Source organism: Thermobia domestica, chromosome 2 (genome assembly GCF_964235325.1).
Source record: "Thermobia domestica chromosome 2, izTheDome1.hap1.1, whole genome shotgun sequence".
NCBI lineage: Eukaryota > Metazoa > Arthropoda > Insecta > Zygentoma > Lepismatidae > Thermobia > Thermobia domestica.
The window spans coordinates 311,997,865-312,025,555 of record NC_137455.1 but is presented as its reverse complement, the minus strand read 5'-3'; the positions used below and the strand labels follow the sequence as shown (position 1 = coordinate 312,025,555).

The window sequence follows — 27,691 nt, the reverse complement described above, 5'->3', positions numbered from 1 at the left end:
CAACTGAAAAGAAGACAATGAAAGTTCGTAAGGTTTAACTCTACGACTAGCGTAGGTAATGACATTTGGATGATCGGACCCATCAGGGTACTGTGCCAGAAAACCAGCCAAATTCTCTGAACAAGCATCCGAATGGATGTGGAACGGCAAATTGAAATCAGGTTGTCCCAACGCAGGTGGATTACTGACGATTTCCCGCAATTTATAAAAGAGATCCAAAACTTCAGGAGTAAGTTTATACTTAACATCTTTCTTAATGAGATCGTACAATGGAGAAGTAAGAGTCGAATAATTTGGAATAAACCGCTGTCGCCATCCCAATAATCCTAGAAATTGACGCATCTTTTTCTTGGTTTTTGGGACGGGATAGCAACGAATTGGCTCATTATGACGTGGGTCAACTTTAACAGTCTGACCACTAATGACATGTCCCAGGAAGTTCACTTCCGTCAGAAGGAAGCAACACTTCCGGAAATTTAGGGAAAAATTTCCACGCTCGAAAATTTCGAACACACGCTCCAAATGGGCGAAGTGTTCGTCTAAAGAAGTACTAGATATTAAAATATCATCCAGGAATAAAGTGACAAAATCTTTAGTACTTTGGTCGAAATAGCTATGCATGACGCTCTGGAAAATGGCGGACGCACTCTTGATTCCTTGAGGCAAGACCAACATTACGTACTGGCGTCCTTTATAAACGAAACTCGTACAGGGGTACGACGAAGGATGGAGACCTACGCCATAGTATCCTGCCGAACAGTCAAACTTTGAAAAATATTGCGCTTTCGCTACATGGTTCAATATATCACCTATTGGTTCCACTTGAGCCTTAGGAGCCCGGACACGGTGGTTCAGTAGGCGAAAATCAATTACAGATCTCACAGCACCAGACGCCTTGCAAACACAATGCATGGGGTTCCGGTACGGTGAGGTCTGTTCACGGGCTATGCCTAATTCAATCCATTTTTGCAATTCTGCCTCAAATTCCATTTCCATGGATTTTGGCACAGAATAATACGGTCCTACGACAGGTTCTTCGTCAGTTAATTCTATCTTGTACAAAGGCGTTCGTATCCTACGAGGATACTCGCAGAAAATATTACGATATCGAAGTAACAAATTATATAAACGTTGTTTAACGTTAGTATCTAAATCTTCTCGAGATGAGATGTAGTCCTGAATTTCAGTTTCCGAAAGGTTAGATTCAGGAACTATATGCACATCTGACACAGAAAGAACAGCTGAATTTTCTACCGGAGGAGAAACCTCTAAAGTATTAACATCAGAACACAAAAGTTCGGAAGGAAGTAATTCCTGCTTATCGAATGGCCATTCAGTCCTCCCGATCTCAACCCTGTTTGAAGACAAAGCTACCATAAGAATACTAGGTTGATCAGTCGAAATCACAACAAGACTACCAGCATTATCACGCAATCTGATTTCCTTTCTCTCCCTGTCAATAACAGCTTTAAATTTGTCTAAAAATGGACAACCCAAAATAAGATCAGTTCGAAGATACTTTATAACAAACAACGGAATATCAAACAAATGACCCTGAATATTTAAACTAAATATCTGGACACCTTGAACTGAAAATTTTTCTGTACCGACAAAGGCACCCAATGACAAACCAGTATATGGTCGCAATTTAGCAGATGAGAATTTTAATTTTAACTGTTTCCAAATATTCCAGTCCAAAAGGCATAGATCTGACCCACAGTCAATAGTACAGGTTAATTGGACTCCTCCAATGTTCCCTTTGACAGCAGGGGAAGAAGAAAAATAATAGTCGGGCTTTTCTTTTTCTTCATCCTCCTCGACCACAAAGTTTACGTTAAATGACATAGCATTATTGCTCTCGTTATTATTTACGTCTCCAGATAATGACTCGACCAAGACATCATAAGTTTTGACATTAGTTTCTGAATCATTATCTACGGGGACTGAAGAAATACAGCAGTCGTTTCCCCCCGTGTTCGGAAAAGACTGCAACCTTAGTTTTCCGAAGTAGATGAAGGTTGATCTTCCCTCGGATCGGAAGATGCTTCATCTCGTCTCCTATCATTATTTTGATATCTTCCATTACGTCCTCGATTTCTTCCACGATAACGGTTTCTACCATTTCCTCGATATCGATTATTATACTGATAATTATTACTATTATTGTTATTGTTATTTCTATTTTCGGTCTGAGCATAGCTTAAAAATTCAGTTTGACAGCTACTGTCAACATGTTCTGAATTACGATTAATAATTTTAGCTTGCTTAGCGAATACTTTCTTTGTCGGAGGCCTAACTTCATGTATAGAAGTATCCTCAATCCCAGATAATAATGCTACTTTACTCATTAATTCGTCAACACTATTATATTGCTGAACAGACAGCAAACGCATATCTCTAGGCGGTAAACAATTCAAAATTAATTCCACAAGTTCCGAAGTACTCGGGGTTTCACATATATTATAGTAACTTTCAACTACAAACCAAACGTAGTCTAACAATGAAGCAAATTTCGTCTTATCATAGCGCAAAGACTGCAAAGACTTTTTCTGTGCACGCTCTATCTGGGGCGAACAATACTGATTCTTAAAAAGACGCACGAAGTCCTGATAAGTTTTGATTTCGGGAGCTACTGAGCTATACCAAGCAAACGCGGCTCGCACCATACAATGTTCTACGACCCGTAATCGGTCTCCATCAGTAAGTGAATACATACTTAAACATTTCTCAAGATCCCTCAAAAACTTCCTTGGGGCTCCAGGTTTGATATCCCCAGAATACGAAGGAAAAGATTGTAAATCTTTCTGCTTAATCGCAAAAGGCAATGAACTTGCTGTTATACCACTGAAGGTGGCAACACTGTTTCGCGGTACCGGATTATTCGGCACAATGGTAGTGTGAAAGACACTAGGATCATAACTAGGCTTCAAATAGCTAGTATTAAACACCGGTGGGCTATTCCCAACATGGGAAGTGATCCCTCTCGACATCGACCATGTGACAGTGTCAGTAGTACGAGTACTATTACTTACATTATTACTGTAATAAACAGAAGAATTAACATTTGGAAAAATATTTACAGCACTGGTAACCACTTTCGTCTCCATAGGACTTGCCGGAAATTCATATTTAATATCTGGTTCTGATTGCACAAACACAGGTTTACTTGCATAACTAGTAACAAACACATTGCGTTCAGCAGACGTACTAACAATAGTATTGACAGGCAAATTATCCCTTGACTCAGAAAACGACACAGAAGGGTCAACACTAATACAAGGACGTTTACAGGGGACACCTTCCTTACTCAGGCTCCCACACTCAACTGACGTAAATTTCGGTTTCTGCAATTTATCCACTTTATTAGTTAAAGTTAACACTTCAGCAAAAAGTTTAGATTGACTAGTATTACACCCCTCTAATTCAATTTTTACTTCACTATTTTCATTTTCAAGTTTCTTTATTCTATCAAAAACAACCTTTAATGCTTTATGATGAGATTCAGCCTCATTTTCTATAGAATCAACACGAGATTCCACAAAGTCAATACACAACTTATTATTTTCAACTTCCGTTTTCACAGTTTCCAATTGCGCTTGCAAATCCTTTTGATTAACAGTTAAAGAACTACAAAGATTTTCTACACTACCTATTCTTTCATCAATTTTGTTGATTGTAGTGGAAAGGTTATGTACATTTTCAACATTGCACTCCTGAATTCTAGCATTGTTAGCTTCGTTACTCTCTTTAACTTTCTGCTCAACGCTTTCTATTTTGCTATTAAAATTGGCATTACTTTCCTCTATTTTACTTTCTATTTTACTATTACTTTCTTCTATCTTGCTATTACTTTCTTCTATCTTACTCAATACAAGAGCAAACATTTCAGCGAGTTCAGTCACCTGCTCTGTCCCTTTTTCGCTTCTTTGCGGGGACTTAGGCGAAGAAAAATGTTTGGGAGGTGATTCATTCTCACGCTCCGACACTTCAGGAGAAGTATGTGCGTCACATTTAGGACAAACCCAAACAAAAGAATCTGAGCTAACAGCTTCAAAAACACTAGAAGTATCCTTTAATTTAACACAAACAAAATGTGACCATTCGTGACATCTGTCACAAGATATAGCACGTTTCTTATCAGAGTCAATTTGTTCCGCGGCAGCAAGTGGCTCGCTACAACAAACGCAAATAATATCATCTCCATTAGGAGGAAGATTTCTCGACTCAGCCGACATCCTACTTACTTACTTAACTCTTAATAAACATAAACATATGTGAGCTCTATCCAGTATATCTCATCAACACCAACGCGACAGTCCGTATCACTCGTTTCTTCCCGCATAACACGACAACAACCAAATAGTGTAACATTTTTAGATAATAAAATAATCCTACAGCTGGGTTCGCCAACTTGAAAAGCGCTATTTACGCTTAATGGTATCCTGGCTGCGAGAGCCAAACTTGAAACGACACAGTTTACAGTAATTAGAATTCTGGCTGTGTACGCCAACTTGAGGCGTTACATCCTAGGCTACGGGAAGTCAGCTTGAAAGAAAGAAAAAAAAAACTATTTATCTTAAGACATATCCGTAGCCGACGTTAAGGGAAAGGGAAAGGAAAAAAAAAATGGGTCGCCGATATTATTCCTTTCTTACGCTGTAATTATAGACCAGTAAACACAACGCTACTTAACTCCAGATTCTTGTACACTAATGGCATCGTCGATGTTGAGGAAGAAGAGATAGAAAAAAAAAAAATCATTCAGGACAACACCATATATCTTGCAACTCTGTTTATTTAACTTTCCTTGTAATAACATATAATACTAAACTCTCATTAACATTCATGAACATGGACATCTAGACTTGGTTGAAAGAAAAAAATCATCTGTATCCAGTTTAAAGGACTCTACAAACTTCTAACGCCAACACAACTTAAAGATGAGTAATAACAAGGTTTAAACAGTACCCTCAATGACAGTGAGAGAGTTGTTTACCTCTTTTCAATTTAATATTAGCACAAGATCCTCGGTAGGTTACTTCACATAGAAGAAATTACCAATTACATTACTGCTCGTAAATATCTCATTGCAGAGAGAGAGTAGACCTACGGCTGTGTCGATTTACCTTCCCCCTTTAAGTACATAGCATCTCCACTTTGTCCGCATCCAACTGTTAAGAGGGCATTTCCCTCAACATAATTTACAATTAACAGCGGCGGTAATAACAATACACTGTAAAACATTGCGGGGAATACAAGACCAGCCAGTGAAATTAGACTCAACTCCTGACACTTTCGCATTGAAGTACGAGCGGTATCATACACCCACCGTCTTAGCGCGCCTCACTGAACTAGTGAGCAACATTATAGTTAAAACGTGACATGAAGACAACTCGAGGGTTTAACACAAATTTTGTGGTGTGGCGACTTAATACTTAGATTGTAAACTATATATATATATATATATATATATATATATATATATATATATATATATATATATATATATATATATATGTATATGGATATTAATAGACAATACGGAATACCCGCTACTGGACAGACATAAACTAGCCATCGCTAATCAATCTTTACTTTATCAAGTGAAGTACCTGAGAAATAGACAATACGGAATGCCCGCTACTGGACGAACATGAGCTAGATGGTGGCGAGTAATATGTTATACATCTAAACAACTCTAGGAATTTATTCAAAGCAAGAAAGAAACGGTGTTGATATCAGACTACCCCGCTGGCGTATGATTCGACTTACTGGATAGAGACTCACTTTCGTTTACTCAAACATGTTACGGACAAAATTTACTTGAAACATTATGGACATTGGAAAATCAATATGCGTATATTATGTAAATTCACTGAGTAACAAATGATTAATAAATCATATATTGTCTTCACTTTATAGAATGACTCGAGACAATGGAATAGACACACGACATTAATAATATTGTACCAGATATTATGAACGGAGACAACACTCGAACGAAATATATGAATTGTAAACAAGTTTCTTCACGATTCCCGGAACAGCGTTCTCCTTCCATAGATCGAGATAGAAATAATAAAGACAGAGTTACCTGAAACGGTGACCAAAGCTCACCCAACAGCCACTTTCAACACCTACTGGTAGACAATATTGGCACCACAAGCCAGTTCAAAGAGCACAGCTTCGGCAGCATCTTCGGGCAGCGACCAGTCTCCAATGACCTCTCAGGCAGCTCGACACGTAGTAATCGCAATTCTAGCCACAGGTACAGATTGACCAAACGGCGACCTTCTTCTTAGTTAACAGCAACTGGAAACACCTCATCAACGTTCACCAGATAGACACAATTTTACTATATAAGTCGTTGTAGCACCTATGCTCACAACGACGACCACGGACGAAGATCCCACTAAACGATATACTTGGGTCCCACTGAAGCAGGCGGAGTCAGTCGGCAAAATAAAGGACCAAGTCCCAATCGGGAAAAGGAAGATGAGGAGTCACTCCTTCAAGAGGACGAAGCCATACGCAATCGAATGCGGTTTGGAGACAATAGAGAAAGGCTATTAAACTTCAGATTTCATCACAGCAGTGATTAACGAGTATTGCTGCCAATCCCAGTAATACGTCAGACACACACACGCTGAGCCAGTTTTGACGAATTCCTTATAATTCACTGCATATTCATTCCCCCAACATAATGTTCAACCACAGCGATGCTTAGGAAGGCACTGATAATAAAAAAGGACACTCGTTTACTGCATAATTTGCAGGGAATGTTATGTCCAAGACATGGACAAATTATGCTTCTCACTACGCTTCCGCCATATTCGCTACAAGAAACTAAGACAAAGGGGGGGGGGGGGGCTCTCCGTAGCCCGCTCGCTTCCTGATTGGTCATTCCATACTACGCATCAGAGCGTAGAACGGAAACGACAACTTTAATAATAAAACAGATATAACTAAGAGGGAATAAAAATTATATAAATAAACGTTTATATACTCACGTTTATAATTAATCTCTGTTTAAACAAAACACAAAAATTCAAATTATTTTTAAACAGTCAGAGCTATTCTCAAAAGCCGCTCAACGCAAACATAGACATACAAAGAAAAGTAGCACACTATAGCTACGCACACTGGCCCAATTATCGACCATCTTGAATCCTTCATGAGAGTCGAGAATTGAGAAATATAAAAGAAATAACATTAACTAAGAGCTGATTAAACATTTCCACCAATAATCTCTTTGAGAAAATGTAACGCTCAAAGAGGAACGTTACACATCCACAATGGCTGGCCTGGGAGCCGCAACGGTGTTGTGTGGATTCTTATTAGAGACCCTTTCAACCATGCCCCAGACATAAAACTCCAAAGGGTTGACATCAGGGGAGCTGGGAGTCTACATGTTTGGGTGAAAATTCGTGGCCAACCATTCTAGGGTTGAATGAGCTGTATGGACGGGAGCGAAGTCGTGCTGAAAAACATATGGCCTGCCACGTGCCATAGCAGTAATCCAGGGCTGCACAACCATCTTCAACATCGATGTAAGCAACAGCGTTGACTCTGGCACTTTGACTAAAGAATGTGGAGGCATCACGTCGCCCTCACTGCTCACGACCCCCAGAACCATGTCCTCTTATCTCCCGTCCCCCTTGATTCCGGATATTCGCCTGGGGATTTTATTACGTAATTTTGTAGTACTACTTAATACATTTAATGAATAATGTATTAGTGTTAGTTATTGAAATTTGCTTAAAATAAGTGAATAATTAACTGTTGTTGTAAGTTCTTAATTATTAGTATTTATAAATCATTCTAATAAGAAGAGAATAGAAGTAGAGGATTTTTCCTACATCACACATTATGATCTGTGTGATAATCCCTATTTCTTTAAGGATATGGACCCATATTTCATTCTCTTGGAAGGAAGTTTATCATTCATCTTTTTCATATTACAGATTGAAGCTTAATCCTGGAACCTTAAGAGGACTTATTGATTCAAAGTACAGTATATCATGTATAGAGTTTTCTAAGATGTGGAATTATCTCATGGAATATGTAATAGAATGTTGTTGATCTGGAAAATTTAGTTAGTAACCTACTATTAGGTGCAAAAGTAATAACGTCTCAGTATTAGATGCATAAATATTAGCATGTTTCATTCGACCTGTTTTGTATGACAGGTCATTTTCTTTAATTTTTACGTCACTGGTAAGTCGAACCATTTCATTTTTTCTAAGTTTGACTTCAGTCACTCAATAATGAACCAGATAGTGTTTGAATACCTATTATCACAATATTTCTTGCTCTAAAAATAGTAAACTTGTATTTTCTCAATGTGAGAAAGATTGTCATATCCATAGAAATTTTAGCTTTCGGGGCACACGATATCCTGAAACGCATCCAAACGTACTAATTGTTATGTTAATTTCTGTTACTGTTCGCAAACTTTCTAGATGTCGATTTTAAAGGATCCAGAATTCGGACCGAGGTTTATAAGGGAATTCGAAAACAATTGTTGCTCTGCTCCTGGGATGATATCTTGTGTAAGGAGGAGGGACGAGGCCTGAATTTCAAGTTCCGCCACAGTTCAGATTAATTTGTATTTTATTTTGTATTTACAGAAGGAAAAGGAGTTAAACTTAGAAATTATAAAACTTCCAGATGGAAATTACAAGTGTCCAACATGTGGGAAAATGTTTTTGTCTAAATCAAGAGTTACGCGCCATTACAGAACTCACACAGGTGAGAATATTGTTTTTAGAATATTGAATTGTTTGTTTTGTTGTGAGAATATTGAGTAATGGGATTTGGTTTAAAGTTTGTTAGTAAAAGCACAATATGTTCTTAATTTTTATAGTAATAAATGGAAAAGAAAGAAAAAAGCTGCAATAGATGTCAATCAAGAGAAAATAAAAATCTAACCGTGCTTTTACAGCAATAATTACAACAAAATTAAAAATTACAACAAAAACATAATATTTCGTCGGCTGCTGCCAGACTTAGGAGGAAACCGATTCAAGTGTGACACGAAATTGTGGACGAGTTTATGCGCAAACGAAGTGTTTTTGTGTACAATTAAACCCATTAGAGGGAAAAACCCTCGATCCCAACCGTTCCGGAGATATAGAGCAATAAGGGGAAGGTTAGTGCTCCGATATTTTGCGAATTTTCGGCTATGTTGCAAGTGAATATGTTTGAAAATTGTATTGAAACGTTAAGGAAGATGCACTAGGGTGGAATAAAAGTGGTGTTGAATGTTGAGGTGAATGGCGTAGCTTTTACCCAGGGCCGGGAAAAGAAGGAGCTAAAGGAATAACAAACGCCATTGAAACGAAAAACAAGATTGTATGATATTACATGCTAATATATTTATTTATTTATTTATTTATTTCGACTTATTTTACATGTCGAGGTTAAGGCTATATGTAGCCTTATCTACCACCTAAACATGACACAAAATTGAAAAATCAAAGAATATAGCTAACAATAGCAAAAGAAAGAAAAGAAGTTAGAAAGTAAAAAAAAAAAAAAAAAAAAAAAAAAAAAAAACCAAGAAACAGACGGTCACTTGAACACACATAACACACACAAATATAATATAGTGCTACACGAAAGTACATACATGTTACAATATGTAATAAATGTTGAGTTTCATATCTTTATGACCAGCTTCTCTATTGGCTCTTCTGTCTCTGTGTCCATTCAACCCTGCTTCGATAACAATAAATTATAAACTGCTCTTTTAAAAGATGCTAAAGATTTTGACTCACGTACCGAGGTTGGCAAAGTATTCCAATCACGACACGTTGAAATTATATATGATTTGGAAGAATAAGTTGATCTATGAATAGTTATTGCAAGTTGGCTATTAAAACGTGAAGGGAATATTTACGCCTTCTAAAGTTATATTGGGAACAAGTGAAGCATCTATTAAAGTCGTTGCACGTTTGGAAGTAATTAAAATTGACTTTGATTTGATTGGATTTAAAATCAAACAATTATTTGCTGACCATTTAGCCAAATTACTCAAGTCTTCGTTCATCTTTTTTATACAAGTATCTATTTGCTTTGGTGAAGAAGATAGATACAATTGAACATCGTCCGCATACATGTGATACTTACAGTGTTTTAGAGATTGTGCTAAGTCATTAATATAAAGGCAGAAAAGAAGAGGCCCTAAAACACTACCTTGAGGAACCCCACAAGGGAGGTTACGCTGACCAGAAACTAAGTTGGCAACCACCACATACTGTTTTCGGTCGCATAAGTAATTTTGGACCCACTTAGCAGCTGAAGTAGAAAACTAAATTTTTGTACAAGTTTCTGTAGCAAAATGTCATGGTTTACTAACTGGAATGCTTTGCTATAATCCAGTAAGGTAAGTATGGTTATCTCTCTCTTGTCCAAAGCAGAACGTATATCATCAGTAATACTGGTAAGGGCTGTAGAAGTGCTGCAATGTTTACGAAACCCGGATCGAAAAGTGTCTAAAAGGTTATAAGTTCGAAGGTGCTCATATATTTGATCACTTACAATATATTCAAGAGCTTTAGATAGGGCAGGTAATATTGAAATAGGCCTTAAGTCTTCTGCAGATCGGACATCCTTAGTCTTAGGGAGAGGCAGGACTCGTGCTGTCTTCCACAAGACTGGAAATGTTCCGGTAGTAAGGGAAAGATTAAATAAATTGGTAATTAGGGAGAGGACGAAAGGTAATATTTTCTTGATCAATGTTATGCTTATTTCATCAGCACCTATAGCAGTGGATTTTATCCTCTTAATCGCTTTCATTACATCCTGTGGGGTAACACAAGTGAAAGAGAAAACATTTTCTTCAAAATTAGGGATTTGTCCTGTATTATCAGATCTTGCATTTATCTGTGAGCTAGAACTATCAATTCTACAGAAATAATTGTTAAGATAATCGGCAGAGAAAGGAGCAGCTACATCCGGCTGGACTCTTTTGCTGCTACGAATACCAAGTAGCTTCAAATTTCTCCAAAGATGGGAGGGATTCTTGTTCTCAAACAGGGTGTAGGAAAATTTTAATTTCTCATTACGCACGGCTTGATTACATCTATTTCTAAGGATCCTGTATTCCTCAAATTTGTCATTTAAGTTGGGTAGATTCAATTTACGTGCTTTCTTAAATTTACTATACGCTCTGTCGCGAAAAGCCATTAAACTTCGAATTTCATCTGTAATCCAGGGCGAAGGAGAACGAGAAACACGTTTTTCTCTCAAGGGGTCATGAATGTTCAGAAGATAAAATATTAACTCATTGAAATAAGATAGTTGGTCATCCACAGAAGGAAAAGAACTTATTAGATGCCAAGGCAATAACGCAGCATCACGCAAGAGTGCTTCATTGTTAATGTTGGCTAAATCTCTGTATAAAACAACTTTAGGCTTGAATTTGGGAGTTTTAATAGAATAGCAAACAAAGATAAGATCATGACGCGAAATGCCAGGTACTGAAAATTGACCGAAATGAAGAACTCTATCCATGTCGGAAGTTAAGATTAAGTCTGAGAAGTGAATCTGAGGTGGTAGTATGAAACGTAGCTTCGGACGGACAGATGGAAAAATTTAAGGATGTAGTAATCTCGCGGAGAGAAAAGGTAATATAAAAATGTATTAATTACATTGCCACAGGAACAGAGACATTATTGTGTGTACAAAAAATCAATGTTATATTCTGTGCAAAAGTGCTATAGAAAAAAATAATTAAATAATATGAATCATAAACACATATTGTTGCAAACGTAAGTACGACAGTGTGTAGTTGTTTGGCATATATTAAAACGCAAAGTATGGATCAATAAGCAAAAATAGTATCTTCAACTTATAAAAACGAAAACCGGTACGCCTTATATACTGTATATCACATACAGTTCCGATCGGTTAGTAATTGTAGAAATTATGAATGTTTGGAAAATTCGGACGACCATCAATTTTTACAATTTTCATCCTGTTTGACTGATAATACTTTTATTCGATTGAGCGTATCAAGAAACCTGAACATAGATTTCTGACACGCCTATTTCAGGCAACAATGGAACTCCGGTATTTTCGCCTTCCTAGTCCAAAACATTCTTTCCCTAGATTTTTTTTATGGACTCTTCGGTTTTGTAATCCTCCCTTATGTTTAAGTCGACATATTACTGCAGTTTCCTGGATGAAGGAATTATTCATTTTTAAAAGACTCTTTTACTTGTACTAACGCTACATATTCAAAAATTTGCAAAATATCGGGGCACCAACCTTCCCCTTATTCCTCTATATCTCTGGAACGGTTGAGATCGAGGATTTTTCCCTCTAATAGGTTTAGTTGTACACAAAAGCACTTCGTTTGCGCATGAACTCGTCCATAATTTCGTGTCACACTTGAATCGGTTTCCTCGTTAGTCGAGGATTAATAATAATTAATAAAGATGGGTAGCTAGCTTCCTTGTTTTACACCATTTATTCCCTACCTTCTTTTTTTCCCTATCACTATGTCGGCACAAGATTGAATACTGATTTCATTATATATATATATATATAATATAGTTCCAGATAGAGTGCTGGCTGTTTTACACTGAAATATGTAAAATAGTAATAGGCAGAAAATAAAATAGAAAGCAACAGAATATCAACAAAAGATTATTAACAAAAATTTATACACGATAGTATTTACAACTTAATTTTGCGTAATGTGAATTGGATATATCAATGGTAGATGACAGTCTGTCAGATTCAATTGGAAGACTGTACATGAGAGGCCTATGAATTATTGTAAGCCTACCTGTAATGGGGACGGTACACGGAAAGTAAGTGTGGGAAGTATAACGTGACAGCTCAGTCTATCATTTATCATTTTATGAAGAAATAAAATATCAGGTTTATGCTGACATATTACATTGCTTACATTGCTTACAAGCTCTTACATTGCTTTTTAAATATTGGGAGCGATCAAAGTAAGAGTTTTATTTGAGTTATAAATGGCTTTCATGCTCAGTCATTATCAATATTAGATGTTCCCGCAGGTTAGAATCGTAATTAATGAAAGTTCTATTGTCCATTTAACTTTTTCTCAAGTGTAGTTTGCCCAACTAAGTTTCAGTTACACAAATATTAATGCTCGAATCTAAATATGGATACAGCTTGTTAATGAGTGTGTGCAGTGCTGTGCAATATTGTAAAGTTATTATAAAGCTATTACAGTGATATCTTCAATGGACTATTTAAATTATTGCTAAACTCTATAATCATCAAAGTCCTTGCTAAATCTCCTTCGGTGTTCATTAGCTTAACTTCAGAAAACTTTTGTCTTTGCTGTACATTGCCAGACAGAAATTTGTAAAATAATTTTATTCATTTCATCATCCTGTAAGAAAACCTAATAAGCGATAGACTAATATTCCTTTAACCATCAACTGCGTTCCTTTGGATTGCACGAGCCTTCCTGGTTGTATAACCAGATACCATTATCCTCTTCTATCAAAACTGTTGAAACATACTTCTCAAGGCGATTGTAAATGTAGACACAGAGTGAAGTGCATCGCCGCAGCAACCGATATTGGAGGCTAGTATCGCTCCCAGGCCGACGGCAGTTGGGATCTGCGAGAGTTCATTACTACAGAAGCAGCCCATGAAACGAAGCCCAGACCACTATCCAGTCATAATTATTAAGTTGAGCCACAATCATCCATTCGTTATTCCTGACAGAGTTGACGGGATATGAAATCCAATCGTCAAGTTAAGTATTGGTTCTGTTGAATCAACGCCAGGAGGTTACACAGCAACTTTGGAAAATCATTACCAGTTTAGAACAGTTTCAGGACCGCCGCGAACAAAAGAAAATTAAAACAAATGCTCATTTCCTATTATAGAAATTAAATCTTTTTTCTCTCTCTCTCTCTCTTCTTTTACCTTCCACCTAATCTAGTCGTTATTTCTTCATTTGAAATTGTTGAGTTTCATTTATGCATTGAAGCATAATTTCTCATGAACTTAAATGCGTGTGAATTGTCAGTTCTTATCCCTATTTATATCCCTTTATTTAAGTAATTTTGAGGTAAATAGCGAGTAATTCATAAGTCAACTTCTTAGCTAATCGAACTGACATTCCACAGCTGCACAGTAGTGCTTCAAGTAGGTTAACAGTAAAGATTGTTAAATATTGCATTGCCCTAAAGGTAAACTGTAACAACTGTGTGCCTAATTTGTTTTATAAGAGCGTTTTATAGCTACTTCCGTGTTGTGTTACTTTTCTTTCGTGCTTTTTTTTTTTTTTTTTTTTTTTTTTTTTTTTTTTTTTTTTGTACGTATTTCCCTCTCTATCTGTTTAAACGCGTAGCAAAAGTGCTTATAATGTAAGTTTTCTTTGTTCCAACTATAAATTACCACTCTATTTGTTTGTAAGCCACATACATGCAAGGGATCCCGCAATAACATTATGGAATATAGTTCGCTACATTTAATACATGAAGGGTTGTATGGCGGACTTATGTAAAATAGTTTTTTTGTAGAAATCAAAACTAAACAGTGTACCAGTAACATTAAATAGTTGCCTGTTGTATGGCATAAAGGGGTATCGCGTAAAGTAGAGGATCTTCGCAGGAGAGTAACACAAACTGGAATAATATACTCAACTGTTCCATATCCTGCTAAAAGTTTGTTCTATATAGTTTATCACTTTCTCATTCAACCAATTCTTAAATAATAATAAAAATTCATGTGTTTATTTTCAGGGGAGAAACCGTTTTTATGTGAACACTGCACTAAAAATTTTTCTTCGAAACAACTACTAGATTCTCACCTATTAAGAGAGCACAATCTCAATATGGATTCAGCATTATCATGCCGTAAGTATTGGGTACTGCCATTATATTTCAGATTTTTTTAAACAAAGTTAAAAGAGGAAAAGAAATAAATAATATGGAAGTATAATTTCTTTGTACGAAGTGGAGATAAAGAACAAACTTTAGGTTTCGATATAAAGTGTCATTCAGCATGTGAACTTGACATCAGTCAGGCGCAAAATGAGTAATATTCTACCCATAGAAAGCACCAGATACCAATTATTTATGTAAGCTCGTTGCCCCGTTGTTAGTCAGTACGAGATTGTGAACAATGATGAAGATTAATTAAAAATTCGTAAATCAGAGGTATTAAACTTCTTTCCATAGGCGAAGCTATAAACGCTTTAGAGACAAATATAGCGTTCGAACCAATCAAAAGAAGGCAGGACGACTTAATGATAGAGTAATTTTTTCTGGCACAAGGATCCCTGATTCAATCCCAGGCAATGTGAGTTTGTAGTGGACTCCATGGGTTTTCGTGTGATTCTTGTTTTCTCCCACATCCTCATTCCACCAATTCATTTTTTTGACCATTCGCTTTCATTAATCATCAATTGGGTGGTCCCATGCCAAAATGGACTAACTACATTTATGGTGAAATTGAGATAGAGTGACATTAGAGTTTGTAGCTTCTTTAGTTTGCCAAGGGATGGGGTAAGTCGTCGTGATGAGTGGATTCTATGGCGAGTGATGAGCTTTTCAGTTCTCAACACAAATGTCACACTATTTCAGTTTCATCAAAAATGTAGTTAGTCTGTTTATGCATGGGACCACCCAATTAACCAAAGGACATAAAACTAAAGATTTAATTTCATTTCCAAGTTTCCAACCAATTAATCACGATATTTTAAAGATTTAGATAGGGTTTTCCGGGATAGTCCAATTCATCATTTACTATAACAGTAGCTAAGGTCCCTTCATTGGAGAGAGAAATTGTTACTGTAGGCTAACATCACTTACTACACTACAACAAAAAGGAGGATATTACAAAAGTATAAAACATCTGATATGTGATTTGAATGTACGTAGGTAAGTTAAAACTGCTAGTATACAGCACGTGTTTCATACCCATAGTAATCTACGCTACAGAAACGTAAATAATGAAAGATAAATGGAACGAAATCCAGGACCTCCCGCTGGTCTAGTAGCTGGTGCGCGTGCCTTTGGTACACGGGTCCTGGGTTCGATTCTCGGTGGGAGAGCCTAGAAAGAGCCCATCCGGTTTGCTATAAGGACCAGACTGTGCCACGTGATCAGGTCAATAGTCAAGTTGCTTCCTAAATCGAGTCTGTTCCGCGTGAGGCGCCCTGGCTAATTCGAAGAAGGTGCATATACTTTATCATTATTATTGATTTTACTCAAACAACTTGCTTTTTGTCGATGTTTCATCCATATTTACTTTACGTGCTATACTTCGTTTTTAAGCTCTTCTTTATATCTTACATTAAGCTTTCAATTAGCCATCCCCTTATTATAGTTTTTGAGATATGTGGACGAATTCATTTTTGTTCATTGGTTTTCCATTGGCATTAATGTTAGTTTTGTACTTTTTTTTTTTTTTTAAACTACCTTCCATCCATTTTAGAACAATTTGCTTTTGAAATATAGAATCTACATAGTCCCTTCTATATTTGAGCTGAATTTCAGCATCTCCCCCAGAGTCTGTTCACATCATTGCAACCGGATAGGCCCTTTGAACTCATTATGGTGGTTTGGATTCCATCTTAAACTATAAGCCCACGTCTCATATAGTCACGCTGCTGAACGCTAAACTTCAACAAACAAATCCAGGCAACTAAGATGGGATTCCTAAGAAGCATTCTAGGAAACGTAAGAAAAGGTGGAATAAGAAATGGAATGCACTCAACCAAAGAACTGCCGAGGAACAGTAGAAAAATCTAGTTTATACTGATATGAAGACGTAGAAAGAATGAAAGAAAAGCGCTTACCTATGAAGTTCCTGCATATGAAAATGACGGAAAAATGGCCATGAGCAAGACCAAGGAACAGATGTCAGGAAGAAGTATAAAAAATGTGGAAGAAAGAGAAATAAGATTTGGAAGAGATGAAGAATTTGTTGAAGAAACTCAGAAACTCTGTAGAAACCCAGATCTAGCACGATACTGACAACAGGACGTACGGTGAGGATGGGTTGCCAGTAGTAGATGACGCACTTGCGGAGGTTCCGTGATTTAATCCCACGCCATACGATTCTGTGGTCAGTAATATAGTATCTGAGGCTTCTTGAGGTGTCTCCCGTTTCCTTTTACAATCTTGAATCCCCCAATTTCATGATCAACAGTTTATAGTCCGTTTTTAACATATTACACAGATTCATTCACTGGCCCTTTCATTAGCTGCTCTCCGAAATTATTAGGTGTACAACCTTAAATTTTACGAAATATGGCCCCTATTGAAGAAGAGAAGTTTTTCTCATAATTTTGCATAATTATTCTCCATGTAGCGTAGGTTAACAATGAGATTGTTTTTAGAATGTGGCCCCTAACGGTGAAAACAGGAATGAATGTTTACGTAACTCCACTAAAACCGAACTTGCATCAACAAGTATTTGGTAACTATATATATATCTTTCAAATTAAATATAACAAGTTAAACTTTTGTTATTATTGTATAAATAATCTGCTTATACTGTTTCGTTGTGCAGCTACATTTGGGAAACTGTTTGTGCTAAAGAATGTTCTAAACTTTTTTTTATTATTATTACTTTTTCTAAAAGTAGCGAGCCTTTGTAAGTCAAAATTGAGAATAAAGTTATTGTTTGAAAATATTATGAAACCATTTTGTTCGATGACCTACTTCATTTCTCTGGATACGCCATAATCCCATTACTATAGAACTTCCGTAATTTCTGGTCAAAAAATTGTGACATGTGGTTTTTACAGACCTCTTTTCAAACTAACTTAACATCGTTCATGGAGTTCTGCAGAAACTGAAACAAATGATACTCTGACAGTGCGAGATCCGTGCTATACGGTGGATGCATTAAAGTCTTCCAGCCAAGATCTTTAATTTCTGACAGGTCGTTAAAATTGCATGTAGTCTGGCATTGTCAGCGTGATATACGACACCCTTTCTGTTGAACAGTTTCTGCCATTTCTTTTGCATTGCTAGGTGCACTCGCGCTAATTATTGACACTACGGATCCGAGTATATCGTTCTGTTCGGCGGCAGCAGTTCGTAATGCATGATGCCCTTCCAATTCCATCAAACACATAGCATAACTTCGTGGTTGCCAGTGTGCGCATTGCCACAGACTGTGGAGCTTCTTCTTTCTTTGACCACGATATTTTTCACACATTGTTGTTGTACGATATCCGCTTTTCATCACCCGTGATCGATCGCTTTAGAAATGGCTCCGAGTTCGTTTCGTTTCAGTAGAGATTCGTAGATAGAAATTCGATCGAATAAATCTTTTTTGAGTCAGATCGTGTGGCTCCCAAACGCCGAATTTCTTTTTGTAGCCTGCTTTCTCGAAATGGTTCAGCTCTTTTTTTAATGATGTTGTTTTGGTCATTGGTGATGTCATGACTGTTTACATGCCAGTATTCCTTGACTTTTACCGACTTTTACCGTCCACTTTTTCTTCGAAATTTCCAGAACGAAATCGACTGAACTATCTTTTGGCTGTTTGATTTGATAACGTATATTGCCCATAAACAACAAATTTCTTCACGCTAATGCGCAGAATTTGCGCCTTTATCGAAGTGTAGAATGTAGCGTAGTTTTGTGGAAAGTTTATTCAACTTCACGGCGCAATACCTTACGTCTAATTATAAGAATTCCAACACTTTTTGGACGTCTGTAGCTTGAACTGTCAACCATCAATCGACTTTAGACATGACCCACAGCTACTCATATACCGTTAGATTTGGAACACTAATACCATTTCGTGTGCAAAAAGTTCAATTCTTCTTAGAGTACCTAATATTATTGTGGTATAAATAATCTTTTCCTTATATTGGTTTCATTTTGTAGCCACATGTGGGAAGCTGTTTGTACTAAAGAATGCTCTTCAGATCCATATGGCTGTGCACATGAAAGACAAACCATTTTCCTGTGATATTTGTGGAAGAACTTTTACGCAAAAAGTGAGCAGGGATTCTCATTTGGCATTACATACAGGTAAGAGATTTTTTTCAGAGAATATTGTACGTAGTATTTAGGATAATTCGTGATGAAAACTTTTGGAGTTTAAGGTTCTTTCTCACCAAATAATTGAGTTTTAATTAATAGTCAAAATTAATAGTCCTAAAATAACACTTGTGCTGAGAAAAGTTTTAGCAGCACTTACATTATTTTTGAAATTTATTTTATTTATTTATTTATTTATTTATTTATTTATTTACTTTTTTATAAAACCAGTTCACTTCTTATATTGAAATGTTCATTTTTATTTTTAATCAGTAATATGTACAAATTAACCACAGTTAATATAACAATGGTATACGCGCGCGTGCGCGTGCACACACACATACATACACTTTTGAGAAATGGCCATTGTTATTCAAAGCTACAACTGCTTTCAGTTGTCTTTTAGTTTTGTCCAGTCAATTGGCAGCGCTGGTTCAGATATACCGGGTGAGGCATTTAAAACTGTTTTTGAAAATATCTAGAAAACCACAAATCGGAGTTTAAAAAAGTTGTAATAAAAGTTGTTCGTCTCGAAGGGGGACATCCAATGATACCACACTCGACCCCCTTCCCCACCCCCGGGGGCGGGAGGGAGGTCAACTTCGAAATCTTAAATAGGAACCACCATTTTTTATTGCATATTCTGATTCTCCGTGAAAAGATACGTAAATTTTGTTTCGAACATTTTTTTCGTTGCGTGATAGATGGCGCTCTAATCGACAAAAATCAAAATGGCTTACAAACACGAAACCTGAGGCATTTAAAACTGTTTTTTCAGAATATCAGGAAAACTACAAATCGGATTTTAAAAAAAGTTATAATAAAACGTGTTCGTCTCGAAGGGGGACATCCAATAATACAACACTCGACCCCCTACCCAAACCCCCCGGGGGCGGGAGGGGGTCAACTTTGAAATCTTAAATAGGAACCACCATTTTTATTGCATATTCTGATTCTCCGTGAAAAAATAAGTAACTTTTGTTTCGAATATTTTTTTCGTTGCGTGATAGATGGCGCTGTAATCGACAAAATCAAAATGGCTTACAAACACGAAAACTGAGGCATTTAAAACTGTTTTTCAGAATATCAGGAAAACTACAAATCGGATTTTAAAAAAAGTTATAATAAAACGTGTTCGTCTCGAAGGGGGACATCCAATGATACCACACTCGACCCCCTACCCCCACCCCCGGGGGCGGGAGGAAGTCAACTTTGAAATCTTAAAAAGGAACTACCATTTTTTATTGCATATTCTGATTCTCCGTGAAAAAATACGTAACTTTTGTATTGAACATTTTTTCGTTGCGTGATAGATAGCGCTGTAATGTACAAAATAAAGATGGGTTACAAACACTCGGCAAAATTAAAGTGTTACAAAATACACATCAGATTACGAAAGTTAATACTTGTGATACTTTCGCAAATGCTACCAAATTACACCATAGTTGATTCTCCCGCTACAATCTCATATTAGAAAGGCAGTTATTCTAAAATCTGTAATGTTAAACCGGTGTTTTATAGCAAAAACACTTGATTCTCCAGAACTTAATACATTACTATGTCCACATTGTTAGTGTAATTTCTGTCACAGATGTCACTTAAAGAGAGAGAATTTGGAAACACTTAAGGTTTGTTTTTATCAATGTATTAAAATCTATAGTAAGACTATTCATGGCTTTGGATTAATTGTTTTAACAAAAGAGACACTGACCAAAGCTTAAAATTTTACTTTATTTTAAATTATAATTTGTAACTGTTTCGGATATCTAGCATATCCTTCTTCAGACACGATCGAAATTAATGAAAATACAGACATATATATAAATGTTGTTATAACAGAGTTTAAATTCTTTAACCGTCATATATATATTCATTGTTATAAAAAATTTTTAAATTCTTTTAACAGTCATATATAGAGTCATTGTTGTACTTTTTTATTTTTATTTATTTCTTTATTTTTCTTATTTACCAAGGCCTTCATCCCATCCTATAAGTCTTCGTGTTCACTTTCCAGTTAATCACTTCCTTTATTTTTGGTTCTTATAAGGGCCTTTTATTTTTATTTATTTATTTATTTATTTTTTATTTTTTTTTAAATTTTTATTTATTTATTTATTTTATTTTTTTTTCTCTATGTTATTCAAACTTCCTTGCCATGATTCATTAATTGGTAAGCCCCCTGTCCAGTTCATCAGTTTATCTTTTCCTACCTTCTTTATCCAATCCGCTTCTTTCCACTTCCTTATTATCATTCTTTTCTCCATCTCCAATACTTCCGTCTTATCCCAATTAATTGCGTGATTCGTCTCCTTAACATGTTTTATCCGAAACAGTTACAAATTATAATTTAAAATAAAGTAAAATTTTAAGCTTTGGTCAGTGTCTCTTTTGTTAAAAAAAAATATTAAAATCTAGTTTTAGCGTTTCTCAGGAACAACGACGTGGATGTAGTAATAATTTGTTCCCTTCGGGGTGCTTTTTTAATGTGAGTTCCCGTGCCACTCACCATCCAGAGCAGGACGTTTGGGCGTAAGGCCGTTTCGGCGCAAGATGTTTTGGCTCAAAGTCGTGTATCTAAATAGGTTAATCTACTTAAATGGGTTATAATTATAATGTATTTCATAACGAGAACCCGGATGTTCTCGCACTAAAAGCCTTGAAAATAGACACTAATATCACAAATACTCTGTCATAAAAAAATAACTGCACAACTTAAGAAATTCAGCAAGATGAAATTTGATATCAATTTTCTAAAAAAGCAAATCTTCAAAAACTAAATTTTCGTTAAGTTATTACAGTATGCCCTATGGTAAACAGTCTCAGTTGCATTAAATGCTTAGGCCTAGTTTTGTTCTAGTAAATTGTTGTACGTATATGCCTAATGCAGAAGGAAAAAAAATCTTACGTTACATTTACCATGACATTATCATTGCATGACGGAATTATGGGCCAAACCCAGCAAGTACTTACTTTGCACAATATTTAAGCCATTTTAAAGAAAATTAGTGGGAGATTTACGGGATTTGGGACTTTCAGGTTGAAACCCACCCAAATTGCACGATTTCTTATTTTAAAAATCTAATGTTAGTCATTCCTATACGTATAAGCTGAAATCCTAGTCATAAAAAAAAATAATAATAAAATTAAAAAAAAAACGAAGTATTTGTGAGTAAAACCTCTCTCAAACTACTTTTCTGGATCCGCCATTGTTCATAATTTATTTTCCAACAAGAAATTCATTCCAGCATCTTCCTAAGTAGGAAATTTACCTAAATCTAGAATGCAGAAGGTCCCAGTAGTAATAATTTCCTATCTAAGCGGTATTTTGGACCGGTGCAAAGTAACCCCGAGTACAGACTGAAACTCCCTTCTCCCAGTTTTACTTTTTTTATGACTTTAAAACGTTTCACATTTCAATTTCAACTATTGCATCAAAGTTCCCTTATACACGGTAGTATTCTACAAAACTGACTTAACTTTGACGGAAAATTTTGTACGTGATATCTTTCAAATTTTGGCGGTCTTTACAGTGACTGCTTTCCATCATACCTCTACAACAAATGAACCTTCTCGGTAATTGGAACTGATGTTAACCGCCAATATTATAGCCAAAATACAGTTAGATGTTCTATCTTACGGTACCACTTGAAACTTTCTGTTCTCTGTTCATTTTTTTGCCGACAGAGGACTGTGAAACTCTTCATATTTTGTGCAAAGTAACCCCTGATGTGCAAAGTGTCTTACGGTATTCTACAATATCAACAGTTTCAAAATTTCTGTACAACAATACGAATTTTTCATCTGCCCGAATATATTTTCTACTTTCCATGGGAGGGCCGCGGTGGCTCAGTGGTAGAGCGTTCACCTCTGGTGCTTGGGGTCTCGGGTTCGATCCCAGCCCCCACCAAGTGAACTTTGTGGTGGACAAAAACCGTGTGCGTGGGTTTTCTCGGGGTTCTCCCGTTTCCTCCCACTTTCTTCATTCCACCATTTCATTCATTACTCATCATCACCGTCTCCTTTAGCCTAACCGGCCTAAGCGTGGGACGTAAAACTCAAAGATTTCATTTCATTTTTTCTTCTTTCCATGGGAGGGTTTCTTCTCAAAGCATTGCCTCGTACACTAAGTTCTGCTTTTTTCTGTCCTTCGAAGTGCATCAATAAACTGCCAACTCGATCAATATCGTTCCTTTATGTTAGATATATTATAAACGACAGAAGTTTAGTTTGGGGTGTCACAGGCTGCCTACAGTAAATTTTATTTGGACCACTCCTCCTATTTCAATGAATAGCTAGTGCCTATTTTTATGAAATCTGAAATAACTTTCTGTTAATACAATAGTCTCAACTATCCGGCCTAATGGGCAGATCGAATAACAAAAAAGCATTCAATAAATACTCACTTCCTGAAACACCCACCCATAGCATTAAAAACTTAATTTTTATTCCAAAAACAGCACTTATTCATTACTTAATAAACATTTCCTATGTTTTGTAACATTCGTTTTAATAATTTATTATGGAAAAAGAAAATGCAAAAATGAAAATATGTGCAGTGTTGTGTACATTTTAAGTTACATTTTTAAAATAACTAAACGTTAAAAATACTTTTTTTTTTTTCTTTTTTTGCACAAATTACATGTCCTTATTACATATATCTTAATTTATTTCTTCCAAAACTAAATCGCATAGTACGGAGCAGGCCGGTAGCCAGCCCAAAAATGTAGGGGGACCCGGCTGAAGTTAGGAGGGACCCGATCCAACCATATTATAGTTCATTTGCAAGCCTATCGTGAAAATTTTAGTGGGACGGGAAAAATTTACGGGGGAACCAGCCCCCTAGACCACCTGAATACGGGCCTGGTACGGAGACCTGATACTAGAGATGCGGATAGTCGAGAATCTGCTGCATTTATTTATTTATTTATTTTTACTGGTACAGATACGTTGTGCATGACGTGCAGGAACTTTGCTGTGTTCAAGATGTTATTGTTAGTTTTTGCAAAATTGTTGTGGATGTTTTTTTGAAATTTCCAGTGCCAATTTTCATATTTTAGTTCCTAAACATCCGGATTCTAGTTACGAAATACAGTATATGTAGGTAGGAAACCTATTTATATAAAAGATTCTGTGTCCAAACATTTCGCGCCCAAGCGGCCGCACTTAAACGTCTCGCCCCCAAATGTCATGGACCCTGACCATCGAGGTCCTTGTTTCAAGGCGAGTCCTCTTGCCTCTCACCATCATGGTGCTTGTTTTAGGAGAGTCTCCTTGTTTCTCACACATCTCCATTGTTTTCTGAAACCAATGTTCGAAATGGTGCCTGTTTTCTGCAACACACATTGCAAGTGTTATATGTACAGCGAGAGTCTGACCATGGATTGCGACGCACGATCGCAGTCTTTGCTTCATAGACTGTAATTTGAATGATAAAGAATGTATCGCAGAAAATTGTCACCATTTCGAACATTTTCTTATCACTTGTCAACGGCGTTTAGGGATGGGCATGAGCAAGTTCGAGAGAGTTTTCTGTGAAACTCAACTCGACTAGAAATAGATTTCTTTGAGCTCTACTCGAAACAAACATATTTCAGCTCGACTAGAAAAATTCCCTCCAATTCGACTCGAATTCGGGTCAAGTTTCGAGTCGCGTCGAAAGAAAACGAGCCAAATCCTGTGTGTAGTTTCAAGTACTCTCTTCAAGTATGTTACATAGACAATATAATTATTATCAATGATACTATTGCATATAATAATAATAATAATAATAATAATAATAATAATAATAATAATAATAATAATAATAATAATAATAATAATAATTATTATTATTATTATTATTATTATTATTATTATTATTATTATTATTATTATTATTACAACATCGTATATAAATATGAAAGATAAGCGGTTTGTGTCTCAATACTAGAAACTAGTTGTCTTCCGACCTCGGTAGTCGTGAAGCTTAGGAAGCAAGGACATCGGTGTTTGAGATCCAGAGGAGGAAGTATTCCGGCTCGAGCCAAAAACTTAAAAGTTATAAGGCGCCGGCTAAACAAGTTCAAAACTACTCGGACCGGGCTTAGGCCTATCAACCGCTCAAACAGTTCGGCTTACATCTCATTCACTAACGAGCCGAACCGAACAATAAGCCGAGCTAACAGTTCACCCAACCGACCCTGCTCGATTTCTAGACTCAATTCAACAAAACAGAGGAAATGGCTCATCCCAACCGAGCCGATGGCTCACCTCAAGCGAGCTGGCTCGAGACATCGGCTCAGTTGAGCCGAGGCGAACTAAGGTCGTTATAAAAATCGCTTCTCTTCTTGTTATCGAGACGAGACTAGAAGCGACCAGTGTCCCCTCTCGTGAGCAGCACAAAAAGTATTCCATATTACTGCTTACATCTCACATGACTTTCACTTTGCAGTCTCATATGGCCATCATTTCAAAACGAGCTGAATGAGTGAGCTATTTATCAAACCCGATTCGGCTCAGAACTCATAGTTCGACTTGGCCCATTCCTAACAGTTTTTACCCATTTTGATGTTTTGAAGATCACTGCGCTATCTATCACGCAAGGAAAAGATTTTTTTTTTTTAGACAAAAGTTATGTTTTTTTACATGGAGAATGGGAATCAGGAATAAAAAACGGAGTTATTATTTAACATTTCAAAGTTAACCCCCTCCCGCCCCCAGTGGGACCCTTGGGATAGGGGGTCGAGTGTGGTATCATTGGATGCCCCCCTTCGAGACGAACAACTTTTATTATAACTTTTTTAAATCCGATTTGTAGTTTTCCTGATATTCTGAAAAACAGTTTTAAATGCCTCAGGTTTCGTGTTTGTAAGCCATTTTGATTTTTGTCGATTAGAGCGCCATCTATCACGCAACGAAAAAAATGTTCGAAACAAAAGTTACTTATTTTTTCACGGAGAATCAGAAAATATGCAATAAAAAATGGTGGTTCCTATTTAAGATTTCAAAGTTGACCCCTCCCGCCCCCGGGGGTGGGGGTAGGGGGTCGAGTGTGGTATTACTGGATGTCCCCCTTCGAGACGAACAAGTTTCATTATAACATTTTTTTAAAATCCGATTTGTAGTTTTCCTGATATTCTGAAAAAACAGTTTTAAATGCCTCAGTTTTCGTGTTTGTAAGCCATTTTGATTTTGTCGATTACAGCGCCATTTATCACGCAACGAAAAAAAAATATTCGAAACAAAAGTTTCGTATTTTTTCACGGAGAATCAGAATATGCAATAAAAATGGTGGTTCCTATTTAAGATTTCAAAGTTGACCCCCTCCCGCCCCCGGGGGTGGGGGTAGGGGGTCGAGTGTGGTATCATTGGATGTCCCCCTTCGAGACGAACAACTTTTATTACAACTTTTTTAAACTCCGATTTGTGGTTTTCTAGATATTTCCAAAAACAATTTTAAATGCCTCACCCGGTATAATTTGGCTATTGAATAACTGGTGCAAATACGAAAATATTTCAATTACAAATGTTTGTGATTAAGGTTTGCTAATTACTATTGATAATATTATTAAAAATATGTTCAAATTCCCTTTATTTATGTTTAACCCTGAATTTTTTGAACTAATAAAATTATTCAAATGCATTTCTTTCTATATGCGAAGACGGTCTATGTTACATTTTTGTACTCCTTTTGTATTATGATTGTAATGTATAAATGTTTAGACTCGCTAGAAACAGAAACAATAAAACAATATAAATTATAATTTTATTAGTATGATTATCCTTTGTGCCGAGTGAGCTTACATTTTGGTGCTTGTTAATCTTCTTCATAGATATTTTGCCATTACTTGTTGGTGATTTGATGTAAACTAGAAGATTCCATGCACCATGGTTCTCAGTTAATTTCTTCGTCTTGACGGAATAATTTTCTGTTGTAATACCGTCGTTGAATCATAATCCCTTGATGCTTTCCCTCTTCTCGTTTCCACCCCACCGTGAGTCTCTCAGGATACATTTCCTTCTCAGCCGATGTATCTGTTAGTTTATCTTCCTTTTCCTAATTATATCTAATATTATTCTTTTCTCTCCATCTATCGCTAGTACTTCCTCATCGATTTTTCATTCGAACCTACTCATTTTATACATTCTTCTCCATATCTACATTTCTAAAGCATTTAATCCTTTTTCGTTGTCCTTGTGTAGTGTCCATGTTTCGCTCCATACAGTACAATACTCCACACGAAATACTTTGTTTTAACTTTTTATTCAAAGATCCAGGAAATATACTTTACTTCTTCTGTCATTTCTACCTTTCTTTTTATTTCACGTTTGCACTTCATATCTTTACTGATCATATCTTTTTTTCTCTCCCTCTTGCTTCAATATTTGATATTGACTACTTCGTTTCCAATCACCATTGATTGTGTATTTGTAACTCTTATTAGCTTTCGGCGTAAGCGTACATGTATGTATGTTATATATATATATATATATATATATATTATATATATATATATATATATATATATATATATATATATATATATGGGGGACGTTATTTCTCGGTAACTACTGGTCGAATTTGAACCAGAAAAAATAATTTGGTGGGCATGTAGCCCATTGCCTAAGGAATAAAGATCGCTATATTTGGTGGCCGAGCTCGGCCGGATAGATTTTGCTTGGCTTCTGTGTGGTAGCTTATTTCT

The 27,691-nt window shown here is 36.3% G+C and overlaps 1 protein-coding gene across 1 annotated transcript in view; it reads left to right on the top strand.

Moving 5' to 3' along the window:
• LOC145678624 (uncharacterized) overlaps positions 1-27,691 on the top strand; it is an 86,262-nt gene that overhangs the window by 42,287 nt on the left and 16,284 nt on the right. Inside the window, exons 5-7 of the mRNA XM_081748980.1 lie at positions 8,631-8,751; positions 14,745-14,858; positions 18,852-18,998. Coding sequence (XP_081605106.1) covers positions 8,631-8,751; positions 14,745-14,858; positions 18,852-18,998 — 382 coding nt within the window. The remainder of the gene's footprint in view (positions 1-8,630; positions 8,752-14,744; positions 14,859-18,851; positions 18,999-27,691) is intronic.